Source organism: Ambystoma mexicanum, chromosome 6q, assembly GCF_040938575.1.
Source record: "Ambystoma mexicanum isolate Mex_15411 chromosome 6q, UKY_AmexF1_1, whole genome shotgun sequence".
NCBI classification, from domain to species: domain Eukaryota; kingdom Metazoa; phylum Chordata; class Amphibia; order Caudata; family Ambystomatidae; genus Ambystoma; species Ambystoma mexicanum.
This window is the reverse complement of record NC_090937.1, coordinates 268491562-268516815: the sequence shown is the minus strand read 5'-3', so window position 1 is coordinate 268516815 and position 25254 is coordinate 268491562. Positions and strand designations below refer to the sequence as shown.

General features: G+C 44.8%; 1 protein-coding gene across 1 annotated transcript in view; it reads left to right on the top strand.

Annotated features, from left to right (window-relative positions):
- The window catches only part of LRIT3 (leucine rich repeat, Ig-like and transmembrane domains 3), a 351531-nt gene that overhangs the window by 302807 nt on the left and 23470 nt on the right, over positions 1–25254 (top strand). Inside the window, exon 3 of the mRNA XM_069630736.1 lies at positions 18279–18584. Coding sequence (XP_069486837.1) covers positions 18279–18584 — 306 coding nt within the window. The remainder of the gene's footprint in view (positions 1–18278; positions 18585–25254) is intronic.

The window sequence follows — 25254 nt, the reverse complement described above, 5'->3', positions numbered from 1 at the left end:
CTACACTGTTGTTGCCCTTGTAACCTAACTGTATGCCTTGTAACGTTCTGTAACCAAGTGTATGTGCCTATGTAACCACCTGTAACTAGGTTTGCATCCATATGTAACCAGCAAGCCTCCATGTATCAGCTCCATGATGCCTCTGGGCTGTTGTGCGCTCTATAAATACGAATAATAAATAAATAAATAGATAAATAAATAAATAAATAAATAAATGACATCTTTTCCCCATCCTACCAGGTAAGATACCTAGGAATTCAGACTCCCCCCCCTTTTCCGACACAAACACTTTCTCATGGACATTTCACTGTGAGCGACAAAGGGCTAACACCAGAGCCGTATACCTGACAACTCTCCCAACACTATGGTCAGGCAAGGTCAGGCAATTATGGGTCATTACACACACCTGTCTTCCATCACACTTCCCCACAGGGATAAAAGGCAAAGCACAAAAGCAAAGTCTGAGCGAGGCGAAACATATGAGGAAATAGTGGTTCCAGGATGGCAGTTTAATACAAGGAGAAAGACGGCGAGACCGGAGAGGGTTCCAAGAAGGAAAGCACCCTTGACCTTTAAAGACTGTTACTTTCAAGATCCTTGAAAAGAAAGAAACTGAAGACCAGGAACTAAGGCTGATCAAACCTGTACAGTGTGTCGGAGGTACCCGGGGCTCTCCCGCGTCGATAACCAAGGTTAGGAGGAGTGATTGCTGGCGTGGTACTGTCCTTGACTCCTACAACAAAGCAGAGTCAGAAAAGACAGCACAGCCGGTGAGTCAGTGAGACTGATACCAGACAAGCTTGTTTTTTGAACCAAGGTTGCAAGCAGCAACTTTATATAAAGAGGACATTGTGTGAGGCGTTGGCGATGAGCGACGCAAGTATAATTGGAACCAAAGAGGTAATTCAACTTTGTGATTTACCTTTGGTCGGCAAACCATGATACCATAAACAGAATGGCTTGGCGCCACATGGGCCCTCATTCGAAGGTCTCTGTTAGGTATCCAACTAATGATGAGTGTGAGAAAAAGGAATACTGATATCGAAGTGCTCATGCAACGGGTCTTGCTAAATCCCGTGCACATTCGAAAGCCTTTGATAGTTTAATGTACAACACAATTGGTCCGAGCCTGTAATGGCTCCATGTATATGCTAGTGGTCGTATAACCCTTTTCCCGATAGATCAAACCCGGTCCATGCACACACCCAGATGCCACATGCACTGCAAAGTTCCTCGTAAGTGAGATATTTCCAAGGTGGGGAGTGTGCGTTGTGTTACAATCCCACAATGGACCACACTTTGTAAATTAGGTGTTCAAGCTCATAGCTACCCTTTTGGGCATTAAACCTCATCCACCTGTCACCCACAAGCAAATGGCATTAGTGAGTGATTCAAATGCCTCCTGAGAGAAAGAATTGCCAAGCTAAATGAGATTTTGAAAATGGGGTGGTTACATTGCCTCCCTTTAACCTTATTTGCCTTACGTAATTAGCCAGGCTCTGAACATCACCTGACTCCACATGAACTGTGACGGGACGCCAAATGAAAACGCCCATTGCTCCTCCAATTCGGGCTCATACTGAGGCAGAGAATCCTGCTACTGTATTAGGGAAGGAAAATGCACAATTTGTTGACAGCTATGACTGAATTGCTTAAATGTATGTCACGACAGGTGCAAACACAGCAGGGTAGCTCAAAGAACACAGATAAAGATAAAGAACCAGTGAACATTGATGGGTTGCTAAAACCATTGCTGTTTTACTCAGGTGACAACAGTTTGCTCTGAAAGTAGGAAGGTAGGTGTGCCTAGCTCCACCTCTGCAATGTCAAAACCTACAGAGGAGAGAACCCTGTCCACAATTACTGAGCCTGAATGTGAAGAAGAGGTGCGCAGACCTCAAACAAGATTGATGACGAGCATCAATCAGCAACAAGAAAAATAAAAACTGCATCTTTAGGCTGGACTACTGCAACAACCTCTTTCTTAAGCTGCCTGCTTCTACTCTCTGCCCTCTGCAACTCATCCGGAACAGGACTGCAAGACTTGTCCTTGGCCTCAAGCCCAGGGATCGTATCTCTCCAGCACTGAAATCTCTGCATTGGCTCCGAGTGGATGAAAGGATTAAGTTCAAGACCTTCTGCATTGTCCACAAGGCCTTCTAGGGCCTGGGTCCTCAATACCTCCAACTCTCTTTGCAAATACCTTCCAACTCGAGCTCTTCGCTCCTCCACCTCCCACTTCCTCAAGGTCAGTCGCTTCAACAAGCAGCAAGTTGGTGGTTTGGTGGTAGATCTCTTTCTTCGGCTCTGGCCACCCTCTGGAACAGCCTCCATGTTTCTCTGAAACTTGAGGAGAACCATCTCCGTTTGTGGGGAAGAACCAAAAAGACCTTCCCCTTTGCTTCTGCCTTCTCTCTTCCTCTCCCCTGCCGATTTCCTGTCTGATACTGCACTGGTCACCTGGCTACCCTCTGATTTTGGGCCCAGGTCCCTGCACTATCTCCCAGCAACCCTTGCACTTGGGTCTGTATCTGTAACCCTACAGTCCCCCTACCTGCACTTTTGGACACCTGCCAGCTACTGGCCTCACTTCTTGTTATTGTTTTGATCCCATGTACAGCAATTATCCCCTTCCCCCTCCCATGCACTTGCGCAATCTCAATGTCACTTGGCCTATTAAGATCGCTGTCTCTGTCCTCCCTCTGTTTCCCCTTCCTTGCCTCATTGCGCCTTGTATAGGCGCGTTACAAATGCCATATCGTATCATATAATTGAATGTTTCTTTACCCACAAGAACTATTGGCCTAACCTCCTTTAAGTACAATGGCCCAAAAATAAAGTGTGACCCATTTAAAATAAAAGAAGAAACAGCAAATGTTCCCCATAGCTATCTTGTTCTTCTTGGTTTCATCATTCTTTGTGAAAACATATCCTTTTCAGGGAATTTGGAATATATGTCTCACAGTGTTGCTATGTAACTAAAAAACGCACATTATTTTCGAAAGAAATGTACTTTCAATTTGAACAGGATTTTTCCTGTGAATACTTTAAGGAAACCAAAGAAGATTTTCTCCTGGTAGGAAGAATGGGATTGTTCAATAATATTAGATATTTGCTTTTAGCACTTAGAAAGAATAATGCCTCAAGGTATTTGCAAAAGGTAGACATTTTAGCCATAATGCTTACAGCAACATTTGTACATTTTGCAGCCTTTATTTTATTAGTCTTATGGCATTAAGAGAACTGATCATTTATAATGTCACAAGAATTCCCTATAGTAAGCACACAGATTAAAAGATTGAAAAGAAGTGTGCTAGATGACTGACTGCACATGACCAAGTATATTGATGATTCGGTCCATGTCACTAATTACATGTGGTACAGACATATGGGCAAGGTGGAGAGAGACGTATCCAGTGATAAGGTCGCCACAAAAACCTTGCTGCAAAAAATTCACTTTTTAACAAATGTATATGTGGGGGGTGGGTTAGGGTAATAATATAATGCAAGGGGAGTTAGGGCGTCTCCCCCGCATATAAATGCATTAAAATATGAAAACATTTAAACTGCATTTTCGCCCATGGTATTTTGTTTGGTGACCTTATCACATAGAACCGGGAGAGAGACATCTGATTAGAGTTGTTTTGTGTGTTCCCTCATCACCAATGCCATGAGTGCCTCCAGGACATTTATAGCCACAGAAGTACCTGAGAACACAACACATTGCCTAACACACCTGCACTATGTATGACCCAAGGACAATTCCAGGGTCAGACAGCCTCCATAGAGTGGGTGATAAGAGCAAATTCTACACAGGAGGATGATTTTATAAAACAAAACAACACCATAATAAATGCTAAAACACAACACAAAGTAGTAAAATACCTACCAGTAGACATGAATGGGGGAGGTATTAAAATAGAAGATCACAAAATGCTGTAGTCTAATGATGCACAAGGAAAAGTGATACCGGGGTGTTGGAACAGAGAACAGTTACAAATAAAGAGACACATTCTTATGGCAGAAGGGTGGGGGAAGGATTAATAGGGTGCAAAGAATTAGCACTCCTATAACTGCCTGAAGAGGTTGTGCAAAATGTGAATAAAGTATGCCCTGAGGAATGGCCTAAATATACAAAATTGCTCACCTGGGTAGAAGATGGAGGACCAGTACCTATAATACCATTGAAAGATGCCACCCTGTGTCATGAACCATGGACATAGCCCCTTCTGGTCTTCCTGGTCCTGGTCCAGAATGAGAGTGTGCTCCTTGATACTTCCAACATGGCCGTGCCCAGTGCCGTGTTCCGTACTAGCCTGTACGTCGGACACGGCACGTTCTATAAATGGGCCACGCCCCCGCGCGTCTCAACGCTATCTCTAGGTAGTGTCTCGACGTGTGTGTGCTGCTCGGCGTTACCCTTCCAAGTTCCTGGCCAACTCCCTTATTCTTTCTTCCCTTTTCCCCTGTTTCCAGTATCTCTTACCCTTCTTCGATCCTCTTCCTGGACGTCCTGGAACATGCGACTTCCTGGAACTTTGAACGCTCGCGCTGGAGTCAGACTCGACTCACGCGCACTTATACAAGTCCCGGTCCGGCCGGTAGAAGGAGTCCTCCGCGGAACGCCACAAGAAGAGAACTCAGGTGAGCCGGGGTGAAACCTTTGACAGATTGAGACGACAAACGATCAACACTGATACCACTATGGAGAAAGCGGTCCAGGACCTCATGCGCGGCATGCAGGAGCTAACAACCGAGGTACAGAACTTAAAGGCAGAGAACGCAGCCTTGAAACAATTAGTGCTGTCACGTGACTCTGCCAATAAGGAAAGCGTGATACTGGGTGGAGTGGTAGACAAATACGATGGCTCGCCAAAATCCTTACGTGGATTTCTGGATTCCTGCTTGGTGCATTTTACATTCAAGCCCTATTATTTTTCAACTTCCAGGGCCAAGGTGGGCTTCATAATCTCCCACCTTACAGGGAATGCGTTATCTTGGCCCACTCCCCTAGTGAACTCTGGAGATGTCCTCCTGGACGATTATGATGCATTTATCCAGGCGCTCAAGTCTATGTTTGACCGCCCCGAACAAGTGCTCAGCGCCCAGGAACGCCTACTTGATTTTCGGCAAGGATCCCAGGATATGCTAACGTTCGTTACCAGATTCAAACAGCTGGTAAAGGAGGCTGATTGGGGCCCTGAAGCGAGTTTCACCTTATTTCGCAGGGGTCTAAATGACGCTGTGGAGCTATGGGAATTTTCATTGATCAAGACTGGGTTATCAGACATAAAATACCATATGAGTCACAGAACATTAAACAGCCGGTAGAAGCAATTGATGGGAGACCTCTCTCTTCAGGACCCATAACCCTACAGACAAAAGAGGTCCGTCTCTCCATAAACCACCACCAAGAGCAGATTACATTCGACATCATCAAATCAGCCCATTACCCTATGGTTCTGGGTATGCCCTGGCTTCAAAGACATAATCCGTACCTTAATTGGACAGCAGGGTCATTGTTTCTGGGCTCTGAGTTTTGTATGTCCCACTGTTTATCCCTGGATCTCTCCTTAACACCAGCTATTGAACATTCAGGAGAGCAAAAAAGCTCACTCATGGTTTCCAACATTGTACAAGTCCCAGAGGTCTACCAAGGATATACTGATGTCTTTTCGACTGCCATAGTCCAGGCTTTACCCCCTCACAAACCCGAATATTGTGCCATTGAGACAGATCCCTCGGCAGTAATTCCCTTTGGCAGAATGTTTATCCTTTCAGAACCTGAGAAAAAGGCCCTCCGAGAATACCTGGACATCAATTTGGAAAATGGCACCATAAGACCCTCAAAATCTCCAGCGGGTGCCTCATTGTTCTTCGTTCCTAAGAAGGATTCCAAGGAACTCAGACACTGCCTCGACTACCGTGGTCTAAATCAATGCACCCTCAAAGATCGGTGCCCTCTGCCTCTGATTTCAGATATCCTGGAAGCTGTCAGAGGCGCCGTAATATTCACGAAGTTGGACCTTCGGGGTGCCTATCACTTAATCCGTATCCGGGAAGGGGACGAATGGAAGACCGCCTTTAGAACGCCCTTTGGTCACTTTGAATATCTAGTCATGCCCTTTGGATTAGCTAATGCCCCTGCAGTTTTTCAACGTTTCATGGATAGGGTGTTTTCTGACATGCTTTTTCTCTTTGTCATTGTCTATCTAGACGAAATTTTGATTTATTCCAAGGATCCCTTGAAACATGAAGAACATGTCATGGCGGTACTACAACGGCTCTGTGAAAACAAGCTCTTGGTCAAACCTGGGAAATGTCTTTTTCACGTGACTTCAGTTCATTACCTTGGATTCATCCTCAGCCCAGAAGGAGTTGGAATGGACCCTTCAAAGGTAAAAGCCATACTGGCCTTTCACAACGGTGAAACAGGTTCAGTCTTTCTTGGGACTTGCTAACTTTTATCGAAAGTTCATTCCTACCTTTTCTGAGCTCGTCCAACCGATCGTTGCTCTGCTGAAGAAGGATGTTCCCTTCATCTGGTCTTCCTCGCAAGAGAAGGCTTTTCAACGCTTGAAGACAAGATTCACGCAAGCCCCCGTCCTGGCTCAGCCTGACTTAGATCGCCCTTTCATAGTGGAAACAGATGCCTCCAACCATGCCATAGGAGCAGTCTTGAAACAGGTGCTTGAGGACAAGATGGACCACCCAGTGGCTTACCTCTCTAGAACCCTAACAACCAGCGAAACCCATTACTCCGTCCTGGAAAAGGAGCTGTTGGCAATCCGCCGAGCCTTCACAGAATGGCGACATTTACTCCTGGGTGCTAGATATCCAGTCCAGGTCCGTACGGACCATCGAAATCTACAAATTCTCCAATCTATGGAGTGCAGGAATAGTCGTCAGGCGCGCTGGGCCTACTTCTTCGCCCAGTACCAATTCCAAATCACTCATGTTCCTGGATCACAAAACGTGATTGCGGACGCCTTGTCCCGACGTCCTGACTATTTAACCACTGAAGATAGGACCTATCCTACAATGTTTCCCAACACAATCTTTATAGCTCAAGCGATCAACCTCTTGGAAGAGATTCGAGCCAAAACCCAGTCCTCTGACCTCTGGAAGGACGTCTCTAGGAAGAATCCCTGGAACTTAAGAATCAAGGAAGGATACTTATTCAAGGACAATGCCTTGGTCATTCCCACACCGAAACTTCAACATAAAATAATAACTCTCTGCCATGATACTTTTCATTCTGGACATCGTGGTGTAACCAACACGCTCCGTCTTGTACAAAGACAGTTTTGGTGGCCGGAAATGAAATGCAAGGTACAAGAGTACATCAAGACCTGTACTGTCTGCAGTCAGAATAAGCACGACAATAACAGACCCGCGGGCCTTCTATTGCAACCTACACTGCCAACAAGACCATGGGAATGTATAGCTACAGACTTCATCGTGGAATTACCACCTTCCCGGGGTTACACGACCATCATGGTAACCATGGACTTGTTTACTCATATGGCACATTTCACGCCTCTCTATAAACTTCCTTCCTCTTCAGAGCTCGCAAGAATTTTCCCAGAACACATTTTCCGTCTTCATGGACTCCCTTCCAAGATCATATCGGACCGAGGACCGCAATATATTTCACAATTCTGGAAACATCTCTGTTGTGTTCTAGGGACTCATTGCGCTCTTTCATCTGGATATCACCCACAGACCAACGGGGCCACAGAACGTGTTAATCAAACCCTGGAGCAATATCTTCGTTGTTTCGCAACCAAGGTACAGGATGATTGGTCCCTCCTTATACCCTTGGCCGAATTTGCCTATAACAATTCAGATCACTCAGCGCTCAACGTTAGCCCATTCTATTGCAGTCAAGGTTTTCATCCCTCCGTGTTACCTTCAGTTCTACCACATCCAACTCCAGTATCTTCACTTGATTCCTGGATTGAAACTCTCCTCAACATCCACAAGGAAGCCAAGGAACAATTGGGAAAGGCCCAGATTCGCACTAAACGATATGCTGATTCCAAAAGAAGACCAGCACCCTCCTATTCTATTGGTGACCAGGTCTGGTTGTCCTCGAAACTATTACCATGACATCTACACCCTAACAAATTAGCCCCCCGATATTATGTTCCATTTTCCATAAAAGAAATCATCAATCCTGTTTCTTATCGGCTCAAGCTACCAGACTCCTGGAAGAGAATACATCCAGTTTTTCACACTTCTCTACTCAAACCCTACATCCACTCCACCCGGAAACCCGGCAGACCCAGTCCTGTGATTGTGGACAATCAGCTGGAATATGAAGTATCCAGAATATGTGACTCCAGGTACAAACGGGGTCGGCTTCAATACCTGGTCGAGTGGAAAGGCTATCCTCCTAGCGAGAGAACATGGGAACCACTATCCAACCTAAACACCCCTCGATTGCTGAGAAGATTCCATCTCATACACCCTGGCAAGCCTGGTGGGACGGGGTTTCGGAGGAGGCATGCAGTCATGAACCATGGACATAGCCCCTTCTGGTCTTCCTGGTCCTGGTCCAGACGGAGAGTGTGCTCCTTGATACTTCCAACATGGCCGTGCCCAGTGCCGTGTTCTGTACTAGCCTGTACGTCGGACACGGCACGTTCTATAAATGGGCCACGCCCCGCGCCTCCGCGCGTCTCAACGCTATCTCTAGGTAGTGTCTCGACGTGTGTGTGCTGCTCGGCGTTACCCTTCCAAGTTCCTGGCCAACTCCCTTATTTTTTCTTTCCTTTTCCCCTGTTTCCAGTATATCTTACCCTTCTTTGATCCTCTTCCTGGACGTCCTGGAACACGCGACTTCCTGGAACTTTGAACGCTCGCGCTGGAGTCAGACTTGACTCACACGCACTTATACAAGTCCCGGTCCGGCCGGGAGAAGGAGTCCTCCGCGGAACGCCACAAGAAGAGAACTCAGGTGAGCCGGGGAGAAACCTTTGACACCCTGTGATTCAGAATTAATGGCACAGTGCATGTTGGAACAAACACAAAGTGTAGGCATATTTTTTATATACCAGCAATGAAAGTAGGCGCAGCTGTATTAATGGATCACTGTTGGGCCTATGGTTTAAAAGCCTATATGCAACCTCCCCCAAATTGGGGAGGCCTGTGCTCCCTGGTGGTTATAATTGCACCAGCCTTAGTAGTTCCCCAAATCAAGGTGGAGATTGGTGATTTCCCCAGGATTAATACACGCATAAGACCTAAGAGACCCTTACCCTTAAGCACACAAAAAGGGGAAACTATGATTTGACAAAAATGGTAAAGGCATATGACGATATATCAGATGAGCATAAATTGTTTAGTACAACAGAAATGTTCCTCAACTCCTTCTTTACTCCTGGGTTGCAAGCAAACACTAATGCCAAATGGTGCAAATATCTGCTCATAAAGAAACTGTGGTAGAGTACAGTTAAAAATCAGAACCATCGACTCCTTGTAAGTCCTGATGTTTTGTGCCAAAAAATGGGGGTTTAGCCATCTTGCTTTCTCTCTTCTGTAAAGTCGGCAGGAGAAAATAAAGTGTTCCAAATCTTCGCCACATGTAAATCACAACAACATTTTGTTGATGTCGTTAGCCAGGTGGTTCTTTTTACCAACAGCAATACATTTAACCTGGCTTGAGTAAAAGTGTTCTTCCTTCTGGGGAATCTAGGCCGGGAATCGTGCCTGTGGCTGAAATGCACCCATTGTACTCCAAATAAGTTGCAAGCAATGGTAAAGATTGAAGATTTTTCCCGTCTACTACCAGTGAGTTTCCTCTAATCCAAGTTTTGATTTCTAATTTAACTTCGTCAGGGCTAACCCATCCTCTAGCCTTTAGAAACCAGTCCCAGAGCCTGCATCCTGACTCATTCCAGACTGGCTTATATACCTCTGGGCGACTTCCCATAACGGCAAATTCCATCTCATGGATACCCACCTGGTTGGCTATTTATTCAAAATAGTAGTGCCCATGTTGGTACTAGTACTGTTAACCTTCTGGGTTCTAAGAATAGCAATAAACCAATGCAAAAATACTGCTAAGAAGGCAGTAGGGATGAAAATAGTAATAAACCTGGATACTCACATGAATTAGTATAACAAATGGATGACTTCCCCCGTTCCAAAGCAATGGCGAGCCATATCTCACCTCCAGGATATCTATCATCAGGACCCGCACAATTAAACAAAGCACTGGGTATATTGTGATTCCAATGGGGAGTGCTGCTACATGACCTGGCGTCCAGATGAACATGTGAGACATGGCCGTAGTTTGACAGGGGTGACTAAAATATGAATAACTAAAGAGCCCTATTTGGGGGGCAGCAGAAGGAAGAGCGTGGTCCAGGACTTGACCAGATGGGGGAATGTTGAGTTGAGAGGCAGGTGAATAATTCATTCAAAGCTTCTGCCCCTCCCCCAGGTAGTACCACACAGGTGAGAAACATTACTCACTGAGGCAACTGTACCACCCTTATCCAAGGCAGGAACAGCAAGACATAGAGAGCATTTGTGCTGAAGATGGCAAAAGAAGTTAAACTACTGTTGCAACAATACATGTGCATGCATTACACAAATCAAATGTGCACCCAACATGAAGAAACGCAGACACCAGGTAAAAAATTCATCTATACATGAAGAATATTAACATAGCATCCAGAAGACATGAAGAATACTAACATGCCTAATGTATAAGACGAAAGCAACATAAACGACATGCACATATAATTTACAAACATAAAAACAAGAGAGTAATTAGGCAGCCATCTTCTTTAAAATGGAAGCCACAGCATGCTTTTAATTAAACGAAAGGCCCCAAGACTTTGAGAGAACTCAAAAATCTAAATCCACAAAAATACATATCAATACAGAGGTCAGACAGTAGCTAGCAACCCAAGCCAAGATTACTATAAACAAGGGGAGATAGGAATGGCAGAGAGAAAGCATGTGCTAGCAATTCTTAAGACTCAATCCATGTATTCTCAAATTAATTAAGAGCACAACCGGTCTTTATTAGCCAGGTGCAAGGACACTATAAGCCAAAAGACTCAAGGAAAGATAACTCAAGTGTGTCCCTGGTAGCAGCAGGAAAACAGCACATGCATTAATGTTAGCTTAAATCCCAAATAAATAGGAATTAATTCTATTTCAGACACAGTCCCTGAGCATGTGTCCCATAATTGAGGAATACTGCCTATTCATTAGAAGTGAACACAGATAGGACACGTACACACAGACACGAGACTCCATCCAAGGTCAACTAAAAAGAGATCACCCTGGGCCATGGCCTAGGGCTGAGGGATGGTAACTTCTTTAATGAAAAATGAACAGTCCATGGGCCTCTCTCCCCGCCACCTCTTGTCTGGCTCATGTGTTGATGACCTGTCAAGTGCCCAAGGTTAGCCAGTAAGAAACCATCCAATAAAAACCCTCAATGGTATGCCATCCATGAAACAGCTTGCCAACCAATCACTTAGTGTAGAGATGATGTATTTTTACCTTTATCAATTTAGAGGTGGACCCAGGTGGATCCATCAGATTGTTGTAACCCAATGTAATCCCTTACACTTGAGTATAAATGTAGTCACCACCACTAACCTATCCCCATTCCCCGTAGGTTTTTGTAACTGAGATTATGTTATGACATCAGAAATGATGAATCTGTAGTATTTAACCAATTGTTTTCTATGTTTCCTTTGAGAGCCTCAAGTTTCCAATGCATGTATGCTGTCCCTGCTTTATTTTGATGATAATAAAGCTGGATTTTGCCTTGCACTTTGTCTACTCTGTCTCTGAGTCCTGTTTCAATTTAATCCAAGTCCTCTGTGTAATTTAGGGCTTTCCTGGGCCGTTTTAACATTCGTTTTATAAATCCTTTTGACTTACTTTGGTAGCCTCTAATCTTTTAGTTGGTATTTAATGTATTCTGGTCAACGTTTTGTTAACTTCAAGGCTTTTTTCCAAAGCCTCACTGAGAAATACTGCAAATCATCTATTTTTTGCTGCCTGGGCAGCCCCAAAAATACCAGTGAAGTGGTAATGGAACAGTGCCCCCTAGTGTCTTGTGAGTTTTTTTTCAGTCAGTTTGTAAGTCTAAAAGATTGGTGGCAGCGCTTTACTTTTTGCAAGGCTGCACTTCTGTGTAGACATTTTACTGCAATCAACTGTTATCAAGCTGTTAGGATAGCTCAGTGGACTGAGCACTTGCTGTTACAATCTGTGTGGGATCTGCAGGTCACAGGTTCGAACACCAGCATAGCCTAGCATCCTTCTGAGGTTGATAAATGAGTACCAACTTCGGTTGGGTGATATTATATGCAAATATTTTATTCGTGAAGTGCTTTAGCGAAAGTTCTATATAAATGACACATCACTATCCATTTTCTCCATGTGCAGGAGCAAAATGGTTGCTTCATGTTTTCTAAGTTTGGTGACTTGGCCATGGTCTTCCCTTATCTTCTTGCAGGTATTTCACAGTAGGAATGGCTATCTTTGACGGTTTGCCTTAGTGAGTTCTGACTCTGAACTCACAAAGGCTTTGCTGACAAAATGTAATCAAGTTCTCAGTGGGAGAGCCCCCTAGACACCTCAATCCACATCCTTGTGTGTGCCCAGGAAAGATGAGCGAGCCTGGCCTACAAGGATTGGGAGGCTGCCAAATGTTTCTAAGGTGTGTGGGTTGTGTTTGTAGGGCTGCGGTCACACCCAGACCTGTGAGCGTGTATATCTGTTGAGACCCTGTGCCTTCAATGAGTCTGCAATCTCGAACTGCTCCTCTGCTCAGAGAGCAACGGGACAATACTGAGGATGCCTTCTGGAAGTTCTGATCCTGGGCTCCAGAACCTCATGAAGGCAAAGCATGTTCCTCTCTGACCAGTGGGAGCCATCCACAGTGATACTGGCAATGGATTTCATAGGCTTAGTCAGATCCTTCTCCCCTGCGTCTTATGTGTTCCCGCCTAAAGAACCTGGCTGCGTTCTCACCGTCCCAGAAGTGGGAGACTGTTGTGTTACTGGAAACTGGATGATATTGTTTCTGCTACCTCAAAGTGCTTGCTCCATTGCTGGATTTGTCTGGCTGGACACTGATGCAGCAACATTTCCTTGGAGGGAACCTTCATGGTCCCATTCTGCAGTGCTAAGTCATGGCCAAAGCATTTCCTGACCTGTTCCTAAGGTACAGCATTTCGCTAAAGTGCTCCTGCTGTTTCTTCATTCACTGATGGTCATCCCTTGTGTATTCTCCAAGCTTGTCTGCGTTGTTGGCCACATTCATCTATTGCCAGTGGCTCGGCCTACATCAGTTGCTGCCCCCATAATCGTAACTGCGACAAATGGAAAATCGGGTATCAAAGTGCACATATGTTCCCTTGCCCCAGGGAACCTCTTCAGTGCAGTCCAGAAGACTTTCATGCTTCTTGGGGGTCTTCAGACTCTGAATCTGTCACTCGTTCCCTTGTTTAGTACCTGTTGGTATTGCCTGAAGACCTAGTCGCTATCCATGAGAGGCGCATTAGTCATCAAGCCACAGCTGTGTTCATATTGTTTTACTACTAGGCTTGTACCCAACATGTTTCCTGGTACTGTGACTCTCTGTCATAGTGTTGATGCAAAATCAGCGCTGGCAGGGATGTCATTTCACCAAAATGCCAGGGGTAGCGGAAGTGACATAACGAGGCCCGTGACCTATGATGATATCACAGGAAGTGGTGTTATTTGACCCTACCCTGGAGTGACATCCCAGGAAGCGATGGAACAGGACCTTTCTCCCCTTGACAAAACATGAAGTGGCATCACATAGCATTGTTCCTAAGGGCCCTAAAAAAAATATGATTACGATATCACTATAATGTGATATACATTTCATGCAAGAATGAATCACCATATGTATTGTTAATATCAATGTGTATAGGCCCATATTACCAAATTACTGTGAATGCAAGCAGACGTCAAAGGTCAAATGATAATGATGTGTTATTATATAGCATTTACGCTTAAGCAGTTTATATAGAACAACTTGTGTTGGTACTCATCTATCAACCTCAGAAGGTTGAAAGGCTAGGTTGAGGTGTTTAGTAACAGACTAAATCAGTGACTCACCCCCTGAAGAGTGCCTGAAATAAACTTTAAATGAGTCTAGCAATTATTGCATAGCATTCCAATAAGACAAATTATTTGTTATTTCTATTCTTTCTTATTTGTGGTCACTGCTCAAAGTGTTACACTTGTGGAACCCCATGTTTATTTTAAGAGGCCTGAAGAAGAAAGCCAGTCACTCCAGAAACAAAGAGCCACATGGTGCAGGCCACAGCCCAGGAGCTTACAGTATTTTTTGTTTAGAGGTAGCAAGGGAGACCTCTGGGATCAGAGCTGCAACCCCTTGTGACCCCCAAATGACGTCTCTGAGCGCTGAGAATAGATTGTCAAGAGGGCTGGTCTAGCTAAATCAGATCAATGCTGATGGTACTGCTTATGTATACTGCACATGGAAATCGCTATTGACCTCCCCTGAGCCACTTAAAATGTGCACTCATTAAAGGGATGGTCTAGTAAAAATTTTCATTTAAAAAATAGATAGGCCACATAAAAAAAAAAAAATACTAGCATTCTCCGTTTTAAAACTTCCTATGTAAAATTTTGAGCTATTCAAGCTCAAAATTCGAAAAAGCAAGCACAGGGGCGCAGCCATTTTGTGAAATGGAGGCCCTCCTGTGCTGGCTTTTGCTTTTGCGGCACTAATGAAGGAAAAGCCAGCCAGCTGTAGTAAACAAAGGCTACCGCTAGGTGGCTTTCCCTTCATTAGTGCTGTAGGCGGAGGACGGGGACCGGAGACCAGAGCAGGAAAGCTGCAGCTGAATCTCGGTAAGTGCTATTTATTTTTTTTACAAAAAATAAGCACTAGCTGCGTTTTTTTTTCTAATTTTTCCCGGGCTGGAGGAGCCCGGAAAACTTAGAAATAAAACCGCAGCTTTAAAAACGTTGTATTTATGTTTGCGGTCGCTTTTGAAGCGACCGCAAACATAAATACAACGTTATTGTGTTGGAAAACGCTGCGGTTTTTCTTTCCAAGTTTCTCAGGCTACTCCGGCTCGGAGGAGCCTGAGAAACTTGGAAAGAAAAACCGCAGCGTTTTCCAACACAACCGCGTTGTGTCTGCCTGAATCTGCTTTACCATTTGGGGCTCTCGGGCGAAGCCCGAGAGCCCCAAATGGTAAAGCAGATTCAGGCAGAAACAAAGCGGCATTGCGGAAAACAACCGCGTTGTTTCTGCCTGAATCTGCTTTTCCATTTGGGGCTCTCGGGCTCCCCACGGGATCCCTTTAAAGGGATGGTCTAGTAAAAATTTTTATTTAAAAAATAGATAGTCCACATAAAAAAAAAAATACTAGCATTCTCCGTTTTAAAACTTCCTATGTAAAATTTTGAGCTATTCAAGCTCAGAATTCGCAAAAGCAAGCAAAGGGGCGCAGCCATTTTGTGAAATGGAGGCCCTCCTGTGCTGGCTTTTGCTTTTGCGGCACTAATGAAGGAAAAGCCAGCCAGCTGTAGTAAACAAAGGCTACCGCTGGGTGGCTTTCATTAGTGCTGTAGGCGGAGGACGGGGACCGGAGACCAGAGCAGGAAAGCTGCAGCTGAATCTCGGTAAGTGCTATTTATTTCTTTTACAAAAAATAAGCACTAGCTGCGGTTTTTTTTCTACGTTTTCCGGGCTGGAGGAGCCCGGAAAACTTAGAAATAAAACCGCAGCTTTAAAAACGTTGTATTTATGTTTGCGGTCGCTTTTGAAGCGACCGCAAACATAAATACAACGTTATTGTGTTGGAAAACGCTGCGTTTTTTCTTTCCAAGTTTCTCTGGCTCCTCCGGCTCGGAGGAGGCTGAGAAACTTGGAAAGAAAAACCGCAGCGTTTTCCAACACAACCGTGTGTGTTTCTGCCTGCTGTGGCTATCACTTTGGGTCTCCGGTGCTCCCAGGGAGCACCGGAGACCCAAAGTGAAAGCCACAGCAGGCAGAAACACATGTGGTTATGTTTACATGCCGCGTAGTGTTTCTACCTGCAGCTGATTTCCCATTTGGGGCTCTCGGGCTCCCCGTGGGGAGCCCGAGACACCCAAATGGGAAATGCTAAATGCTGCGTTATCTGCCTAAATCTGCTTTCCCATTTGGGGCTCTCGGGCTCCCCACGGGGAGCCCGAGAGCCCCAAATGGGAAAGCAGATTCAGGTAGAAACAACGCGGTTGTTTTCCGCAATGCCGCGTTGTTTCTGCCTGAATCTGCTTTTCCATTTGGGGCTCTCGGGCTCCCCGCCCGAGAGCCCCAAATGGAAAAGCAGATTCAGGCAGAAACAACACGGTTGTTTTCCGCAATGCCGCGTTGTTTCTGCCTGAATCTGCTTTACCATTTGGGGCTCTCGGGCTCCCTGTGGGGAGCCCGAGAGCCCCAAATGGGAAAGCAGATTCAGGCAGACACAACGCGGTTGTGTTGGAAAACGCTGCGGTTTTTCTTTCCAAGTTTCTCAAGCTCCTCCGAGCCGGAGGAGCCTGAGAAACTTGGAAAGAAAAACCGCAGCGTTTTCCAACACAATAACGTTGTATTTATGTTTGCGGTCGCTTCAAAAGCGACCGCAAACATAAATACAACGTTTTTAAAGCTGCGGTTTTATTTCTAAGTTTTCCGGGCTCCTCCAGCCCGGAAAACTTAGAAAAAAAACCGCAGCTAGTGCTTATTTTTTGTAAAAAAAAATAAATAGCACTTACCGAGATTCAGCTGCAGCTTTCCTGCTCTGGTCTCCGGTCCCCGTCCTCCGCCTACAGCACTAATGAAGGGAAAGCCACCCAGCGGTAGCCTTTGTTTACTACAGCTGGCTGGCTTTTCCTTCATTAGTGCCGCAAAAGCAAAAGCCAGCACAGGAGGGCCTCCATTTCACAAAATGGCTACGCCCCTTTGCTTGCTTTTTCGAATTTTGAGCTTGAATAGCTCAAAATTTTACATAGGAAGTTTTAAAACGGAGAATGCTAGTATTTTTTTTTTTTTATGTGGCCTATCTATTTTTTAAATAACATTTTTTACTAGACCATCCCTTTAACTACTGGTATTGACGGCATTCTGAACATTCTGACTTCAAAAGCAGAAAGGAAAACAATAAGGCAATTTCCAGGTTAGATGTCTTTCAGGAAAAGACTTCCTCTCCAAAAGAATGTGTTTTTCACTGCAGCATCCTATTTAGCACACCAACAAGAAAGCTAACACATGGGAACATGCTTTGACTCTCATAGAGAGAAACTGTTTACTTTTACACAACCCCAATACATGCTCATCTTAAACCCGCTCCAGTTCAACCAAGTTTGAAATTGAAATGCTTAACGTATGAAGACAAACTTGCTATTTAAATACAAATTAAAAGCACATTTCATTTACTAACTCTGTTTGTCTATTTACTTTCTCATTATTAAAGGAACTTTTTTTTTTACTTTAGCACCAAAGCGCCAAAACATGTCTTGCTACTACCATTATGTGCTAACAGCCTCATTATCCCTTCTATAAGGCTATGGAAGGAGCTGAATGCCTTCAGCAGAATGCATCAGGCGTGTCTTAAACTGTGGGGTAGGACGAGCAGCGGAGAGCCACATGCATTTCTGTTTTTTTCATGGATTGATGTTCGTCCATTGCACCTCTTTGTGAGACCTTCCCTTCAGGAGAGGGTGGTTCAGCACCATGGCTGGTCCCGTGCTCTTTTTTTTAATCATCTGTTTAGTTTCCTGAATGGGAACAGACTCGAATGTCCTACTTTCTTTCCCTAGTCATTCATGTGGTATATTTGAGAAGTTTAGGAGTATGTGAGAATATTTTCCACCCCCATAGTAGGGATTTGGAGATTTAAAAAAAAAACAAGGGTTTCTATCAACTTTACAGTTCTGTGATATTGTGAACAAATAGTTTATAAAATGCTAGTCTGACATAGATTCTTACTGGTTCATTTTTGCACGCAATTGTTTTAATAATGGGGACTTGGTGACAGCACAGCCATCGATTGCCTGATCAAAAGTAATTGCCTGATTTATATGCGTCCTATCCAGTTGTGTGGGCCTTGTAATATCAGTTATACAAACGCCACTCGCTTTATAGTTTTGTACGAGTTTTATAAAACGTGTCACGTTGGTAATTATCCTGTTAATAGCATCCACGTATTAAATCTTCATTGAGAGATTTCAGAAATAGCTGAGAGTGTTTGTTTTCTCTTCTGCTTCAGGTCTGCAAGATAACCCGTGGTTCTGCGACTGCCGCATCTCTAAGTTAATTGAACTTTCCAAGATAGTTGACCCGGAAGTGGTGCTTCTGGACTGCGCTGTGGCCTGCAGTGGCCCTGAGAACCTGGCTGGGATCCCTTTTCAAAGAGTGGAGCTGGAACAGTGTCTTAAACCGTCAGTGATGACTTCGGCCACAAAAATAACCTCCCCCCTTGGAAGCAACGTCCTGCTGCGCTGCGATGCCACAGGTTACCCAACTCCACAGCTGCTGTGGACCAGAGCAGACATCTCTTCTGTCAACTATACAGGTGTGTCCCTAAACCTTTCGAGGAGAGGTTACAATTCAGATTTATAGGAAGAAACGCCTAGCTCACTAAACTAACATTGACATCCAACAATTTGGGCTTGTGTGTAAGCATGGGAAAGGCACTTGCCAGGCACTGCCGTAGTGCTAATAACTGACCACTGATGGTTGCAGCTTCAAAATGGTGCGAGTACCTGAGCACTTAATAGCAGTACCTGGCAAATGCATAATACATATAGACAAGCCAATGCTTGTTTTTAACAAGATGTCAGTGAAGAACACACGTAGTGCTTTACCAATGGAGTGGTGAAAGGCAGATCTGGTTAAGACATTTTCATTACACCAGTAGCGGCTTACAGCTCCAATTTAGTCATTAATGTTCAGAAAACTGCTTTAGAAAACACTGGCAGGCACTTCAAGCTCAAAGTTTGATTGTAAGGCTTGACAGACTTAACTCAAAGAGATCCTAAGAGGATATGTTTTGGGTGGGGAGGGACAAGAAGCGGGTGGGAACGGCCATGGAGAATAACATGGCCATGGGCAGGCAATGGGTGGGTAAATAACCAAACAACACCTACAAGCTTTAAATCCCTCCTCATATGCTTTTTCTCCCTAGTTGTACTCTAATGCAATAGTTTCATCTTATAGGTGGCACTTATTAGCCAAAACTAAAAAGGTGGTAGGCAGCTAAACGTTATTAAACAGTACTGGCTGTTGTCACCAACGTGGCAGCCTGAATTTAAGGCTTTTGAAGGTCAGATTTAGGCAACAATAACGCTGTGTTTAGCTGGTCATACAGGGTGGTAACGGTTTCTGCCGAAGTGAATAGGTCAGAGACAAGCAAGGTACTTTTGTATGGCTTGTCAAGCACATCATATGTCCCATTAGCACCCAGGAAAAACCTTAGTAGTCTGAAAGGGCCTTACAACAAGGAAGATGGCCATCACACATGGGGGGCTGGGGATTCAAGAGGGGCCACTCCCATTACCATGGCGGCCGAAGGAAAGCTCCAGAGGGCAATTGTGAAGTAGAGCGGAGGCAGATAACTTTTAAAGGGTGATATGATGAAGGCAAGAAGCAGATGCTGGTAGGCAGGGGGGAGAGCCAGAGTAAGGAAAAGGCTGCTTGGAGCTTGGGCATGTACTGTTAGCTAACGGCCGTTCTTTACACAACCTACATAGCTGCTCCCCCGCTTCTGGGTGCTAATCGAGCGCCCACTGCTATGGTATTTGAGATAATGTGGGAATCCACTGAACAAGGTCTCAAAGGTGCTGAACTTAGAGTACATTTAACAAAGAAACGCATCTCGTGAGTGGTAGTGAGCGGGTGGACTGCTACGCCAGAAATATGTCAAAGGCAAGCCATAGATCTAAAGGAGATCCGGACACAGATTGTGACGTCAGAATGATCATGTCGCCTGTATGACACACCCTACACCTACACTGACCTGCTAGGAAGCCCCACTGACTCGAACCTCATTTGTTTCTACAAAGTGATACTTTTGCAAAAGGGGGATTTTTCGCAACTTGTAGACACGAGTATACAGAAGGCCTGGTGAAAACGCCAGCCTCACCAAACACTGCACATGCAGGATATGTTGGGGGTCTGCACACCAAGAAGCTCCCTCTTCTGCAAAGCCTTGCATGGATGTGTTTCTTTTCTGTTTCATGATTTGATTTGACTCCTACTTTGGCTCCTCTGAAAATGTGATCACCACCAGTCTGAGAAGTTCCCACTTGACCCTAACATCACCTACCACCTAACACTGCACACGTAAATCTCTCAGCTTCCACAACAACCCTGATTGGGATACCCCAACGCTCACCTCTTAAGCTCTATTGCACCCCCACATCAGCGGCTACTGCAGTTTCAGAGCGCTGTGATAGTCATCCTCCGGATAAACACATTCTAAAGTTTCACAGCCAAACACGTACAATGACGTCACTGGGCCATCACGTCGCCCCTTGCGTCACCTGGCTCGCTAGACGCCAACCCCTTCCCTATGCTCCCTGATTCACAGAGTGGTGTAAAGTGTATTTTCGTAGTGCAAAGTGATTTTGCACCACTACAAAAAATACACTTTGCACCGCTCTATGAATCAGAGTGTTTGGTGGCAGTGCAAAGTCCCTTTGCTCCAGGGCCGGTAGTGTATTGTGGCCAGACTTCCTTGTTTTGGACTCTGTTCTACAGCTCTACCAATAGCCTATTAGAATGCAGCAGTTATGCACAGAGCACGCAGGGACATTCATGGGATGTCAACTATGTGCGAACGTGGAGATTACGCGCATCCGGCCAAATAAATTAAAATCAAATCAACATTCAACACAAATATAAAAAAACAGTGCTAAATAAAACCAAATAGAAATAAATGAGATGACGCAAACTTCTCCCGCTATTAAGTCTGTGTGAGGGCCAGGGTCTGACCAAGATATCGGCGGAAGGCCAAGTGAGTAGGTGGCCTTAGAGCTCAGGTGGAAGGCAAAGCTCCTTTTGGCCAATGATTCGATGAAGGCCCAGTGGCCATTGAGGCCTACTGTCTGTCATTGTTTTTGCACTTACCACCTTCTACATAATACATTTTTCATTTCTAATGTGCGCAGCAAAAATAGGTCTGAGTTGTGGCTGGTCTTCCCTTAAGGGTTTGATTTCACCACATCAGGCGTTTCCGGCAGCATCCAGTGAGACACAGTGAGATGATTTGACCACTAGGGACAGAGCATTTGTATCAAATACTGGTTACCCATATTAAAAAAAAGCTGCCATTACCAAGTCCCCTTCTACTGGACATCTCTGTACATGGCATTAACTTGAAGGTTGGTGATACATTGGGCCTCATTACGACCCAGGCGGTAAGTTACCGCCTGGGTCGTACCTTTACCACCATGGCGTAAACTATGTTTAAGCCATGGTGGTTGGCGGACTTACCGCCCCATTCCGAGGTTGGCGGGGCGGTAAGTCCCCAATCCCCATTTACCCTTCCCCATTCCCATTTTTGCCCCATAGGGCATAATGGGAGTGGGGAAGGCGTTAATTACGCCACCGTAAATTACGGTGGCGTAATTAACAACAAGGTCCCTTAGCGCCATGGATTTTAACACCTGCTAAAAGCAGGTGTTAAGTCCTCCATGGTGCTAAGGAACCTCGGAATCAGGCGGTAAGGGTCGGCGCTGTTTACGCCGCCGTAAACCCCTTACCGCCTGACTCGTAATGAGGCCCATAAGTGTTAAAATCCCAATCTACAGTGACAGGTCCTGCCTGAAGGTTGGCTCTGTGAGAGAACGGCAGTGAAATTCGTGCTCCACTGGGTGACAGGCTAGTGCGACCTTGAGAGAGGCTGGCTGCCCTGAGAAACAACATTTAGTCATAGGAGACAATAAATGCCAGCCCTGACAGAGAGTGATAGGATTTTTGTTCCAGAGAGTTCCTGCCTATCTCAGAGTCCAGTGTTGTCGCAGTTGCTCTTCCCGATGACAGCCTGGAGGTTCAAGCAGGGAGTGTCTGACAAAACCTCCAAACAGAGGACTCTCGCCTTCAGTGACCTCTGAGGACCCTCTCCCTAGCGTGAGGAGGCATCCCCTCACAATATCCTCCTCTCCCACCAGAGAGACGAGGGCTAGTCCTATTAGAAATGTGTGCAAGCATCCCATCAAGGGGAGTAAGCATCCAGTAGTTAATTCAGTGTTACTAGTGGCATCTAAGCCCCACTCTCTAGAAGGGCTGACAGGACTGTGGGAGAGATGATGGCACTAATAGTTGGATCGGATGTCGTACCAACAACCCCACAAAAGAAAGAAAACATACCACCTCAGAGGACCTTGGAATACAGGTTTAGTTTTCTGGCTTTAACACTCTCCCACATGAGGGTCACTGAGGCTCCTGTCTGATCCTCCCAGGAGACGATCGGGTAGGTGGCTAAACCCAGATCGCCCAAAGGCGGGTCAATAATGTTCTTAATGATGCCAGAAAGTAATGATTTTCCACTAGGGACCTACGGTTAGGACTCCTGCTTCTTTTGCAGAAGGGGAATCCAGAATTCCCAAACGAGCGCCCATGTAAATTAAAGTGATTTCCGACAAGGCCTCATAGTCCTTCCTAAGAGCATGTACACAAGGTCCCACGGTATCTCTATAAATGCACATGGAGATGATATGCCCATTGTGGGGCATTAGCTCTTACTGTGAAATTAAATTAAAGTGAATACCAAAATCCTACATGAGATATGGGCTTCATTACAGTTTTGCCAGTATTCCCGCTGGTAATTCTAGAGGGATACAAGCAAAACTGCCTGTTTCCACCACTCAATATCCTGGTATTACCAGGATATTATGGGCAGCAGAGACACTGGTAAATTACCATTCCATGGAGTCCAATAGAACTCAATGGGATGGGATTCAGGCATTTATTAGCCGGTAAGAGCCTGAACTCCCGGCAGGTCAGGCCTGCAGATAGTTAATTGCTCCCACCGGCAAACGTGTGTTTCCCCAGTGCGGAGAAAACTCTGGTGCTGGAATTACCAGCATTTTTTCCAGACCAGGGAACTCAAAATGAGCCCCATAGAAATGAAAAGCATGCTAAAGACAATTATGCTCACATACAGCTTTTGTGTGGTGTTCGGTTCATACTTTGTTCAATGAACTAAAAGGAAATCTGAAGAGAAATTTCCTCTGAAGAGTCATGCATTATATAATGTTTAATGTGGCGTTATGTACCCGTTCCACGGGCATCACTGGGGGGTAACGGCCCAGGACCCGAGTTAACGGCCCGAGCAAGACCATTAGCACCCATCCCAGCCACGGGACGGGGTTAATTTACAGTATTTTCGCTCCGTGAATGGTGTATCTCGCGGCGTCCCATTCACGGAGCAAAAAGACTGTTCCAAGATGTCCACCATGGAAAGGGAAGGCAGGGCTCCTCACAGAGCCCCTCTTCCCTTTCCATGGCGCCCATCGGAAGCAGAACGGAAGGTGCAGCTGTAGCGGCGAGTGCCACCACAGCCGAAATAAGGTAAGTGGGGTGGGTGGAATAAAAAAAAGAAAATAAGTGGAGGGAGGGTGAGGGAAGATGAGGGAGGGGAGAGCTGCTAAACACAAAATGACCCGTTGTTGCCAATGGGGAAACCTTCATGCACGCCTCAAAGGGTAAATACCATGTCAGAAATGTTCAGTATGTTAGTTTCAACCAATACGTAGATTTACATAGCAATTCAGGCTTCCATTGGTGGTTCAAATAAGAGTACATACACAAAGTTAAAGGCAATGCAAGGTACAATGGTGAATTTGATTAGACATGTGTTTAATCCAATTAGACAACAAACCTAAAACGTGTCTTATGTAGTATGTACACAATTTAAATACAACTCAATTCCAAAACCAACACATTTTTCGAACAAAAAGAGCTATTTTCAAAAGAACTTATCCACCTTCGCAGTGTGTGCATTATTCTGATATATTCTTGTAACATACATCAAACAATGCTTTGCAAGTATTATGTGACATGTATCCAAAGATTCAAAGAATGAAACAACCAAATGTAATGTCCAAATAAACTCAAAAAGTTGTGCAACTATGGCCAACGCGTTTTAAACTTTTAGTTCATCCTCAGGACATTTGAGATATAAGTTCCCACTCTGTTCAATTCATCCTTATAAGTGTTGTGAATCCTAGAAAATCCTTTGTCTGACAACATTTCAATCTAGAAAGGCTGGCCATCAGGCGACATGGAACGCGGGCTTTCACTGGTGGTGCAAGCCCACGTTCCTAGCCATATGATTGGCTGGCTCACCCTGCCAGGGTGCTAATACAGATGTATACATACATTTTCAGTTTCTTGCTCCGCCCAATCAGTTGGGTAAATGGAAGCACAGAGTTCATATTAACGAAAAGATAATCAGCTGGAACCGAGGTGGCAGAAGCTGTAATAGACTCTCTGGCAGCCGTGCTTTTTCCTAATCCTGTTCCTGTCACACAGGTGGTGTGAAACCTTAAAAAAGGGTTGCACGTGCACAGGTCATTACTGATTTACATGTGATCCTACTTATTTGGTTTGAAATACATCAATATATAACCCTAAAATATAAAACACAATTTGAAAAAGTAAACACACACACATATCAATCACAAGATTACACAAAATAAAGAAATTATGCAATGAAATCTGACCTACATTTAAAAATGGCTGTCCAAGTAAAATTTCAGATTCTAAGAAGAAGAAAAACATCCAATAATAATAAACTTCAGGCACTTTGGGCCTGATTTATGGAATTTTTAGCACGGTGCAAAGTCACTTTGCACTGCCAGCAAACACCCTGATTTACAGAACCGTGCAAAGTGTCTTTTTGCAGTGCAAAGTGACTTTGCAGTACAAAGTCCCTTTGCACCGTGCTAAAAATTTAATGAATCAGGCCCTTTAACTTTGCAGTTTTCCAATTGCCCGGCAGCGCTAGAATGAATGCTTCTCATATAACATTAATTTAAACAAAAAGAAACAAAAACATCATGCCATGATAACATGGCAGCGTTGTGTCCTGTGCTTGTCCTGCTGGCCATAATGTCTAACTGAAGAATGCTCACGAATGATTTGTGCATGAGCAGCTCAGTGGAATGTTGAGCAAATGCTTGAATAATGCATGTTCTATGTGAGTGTCCGTTGGTGGGTGTCCCGTATGATAAATGTAA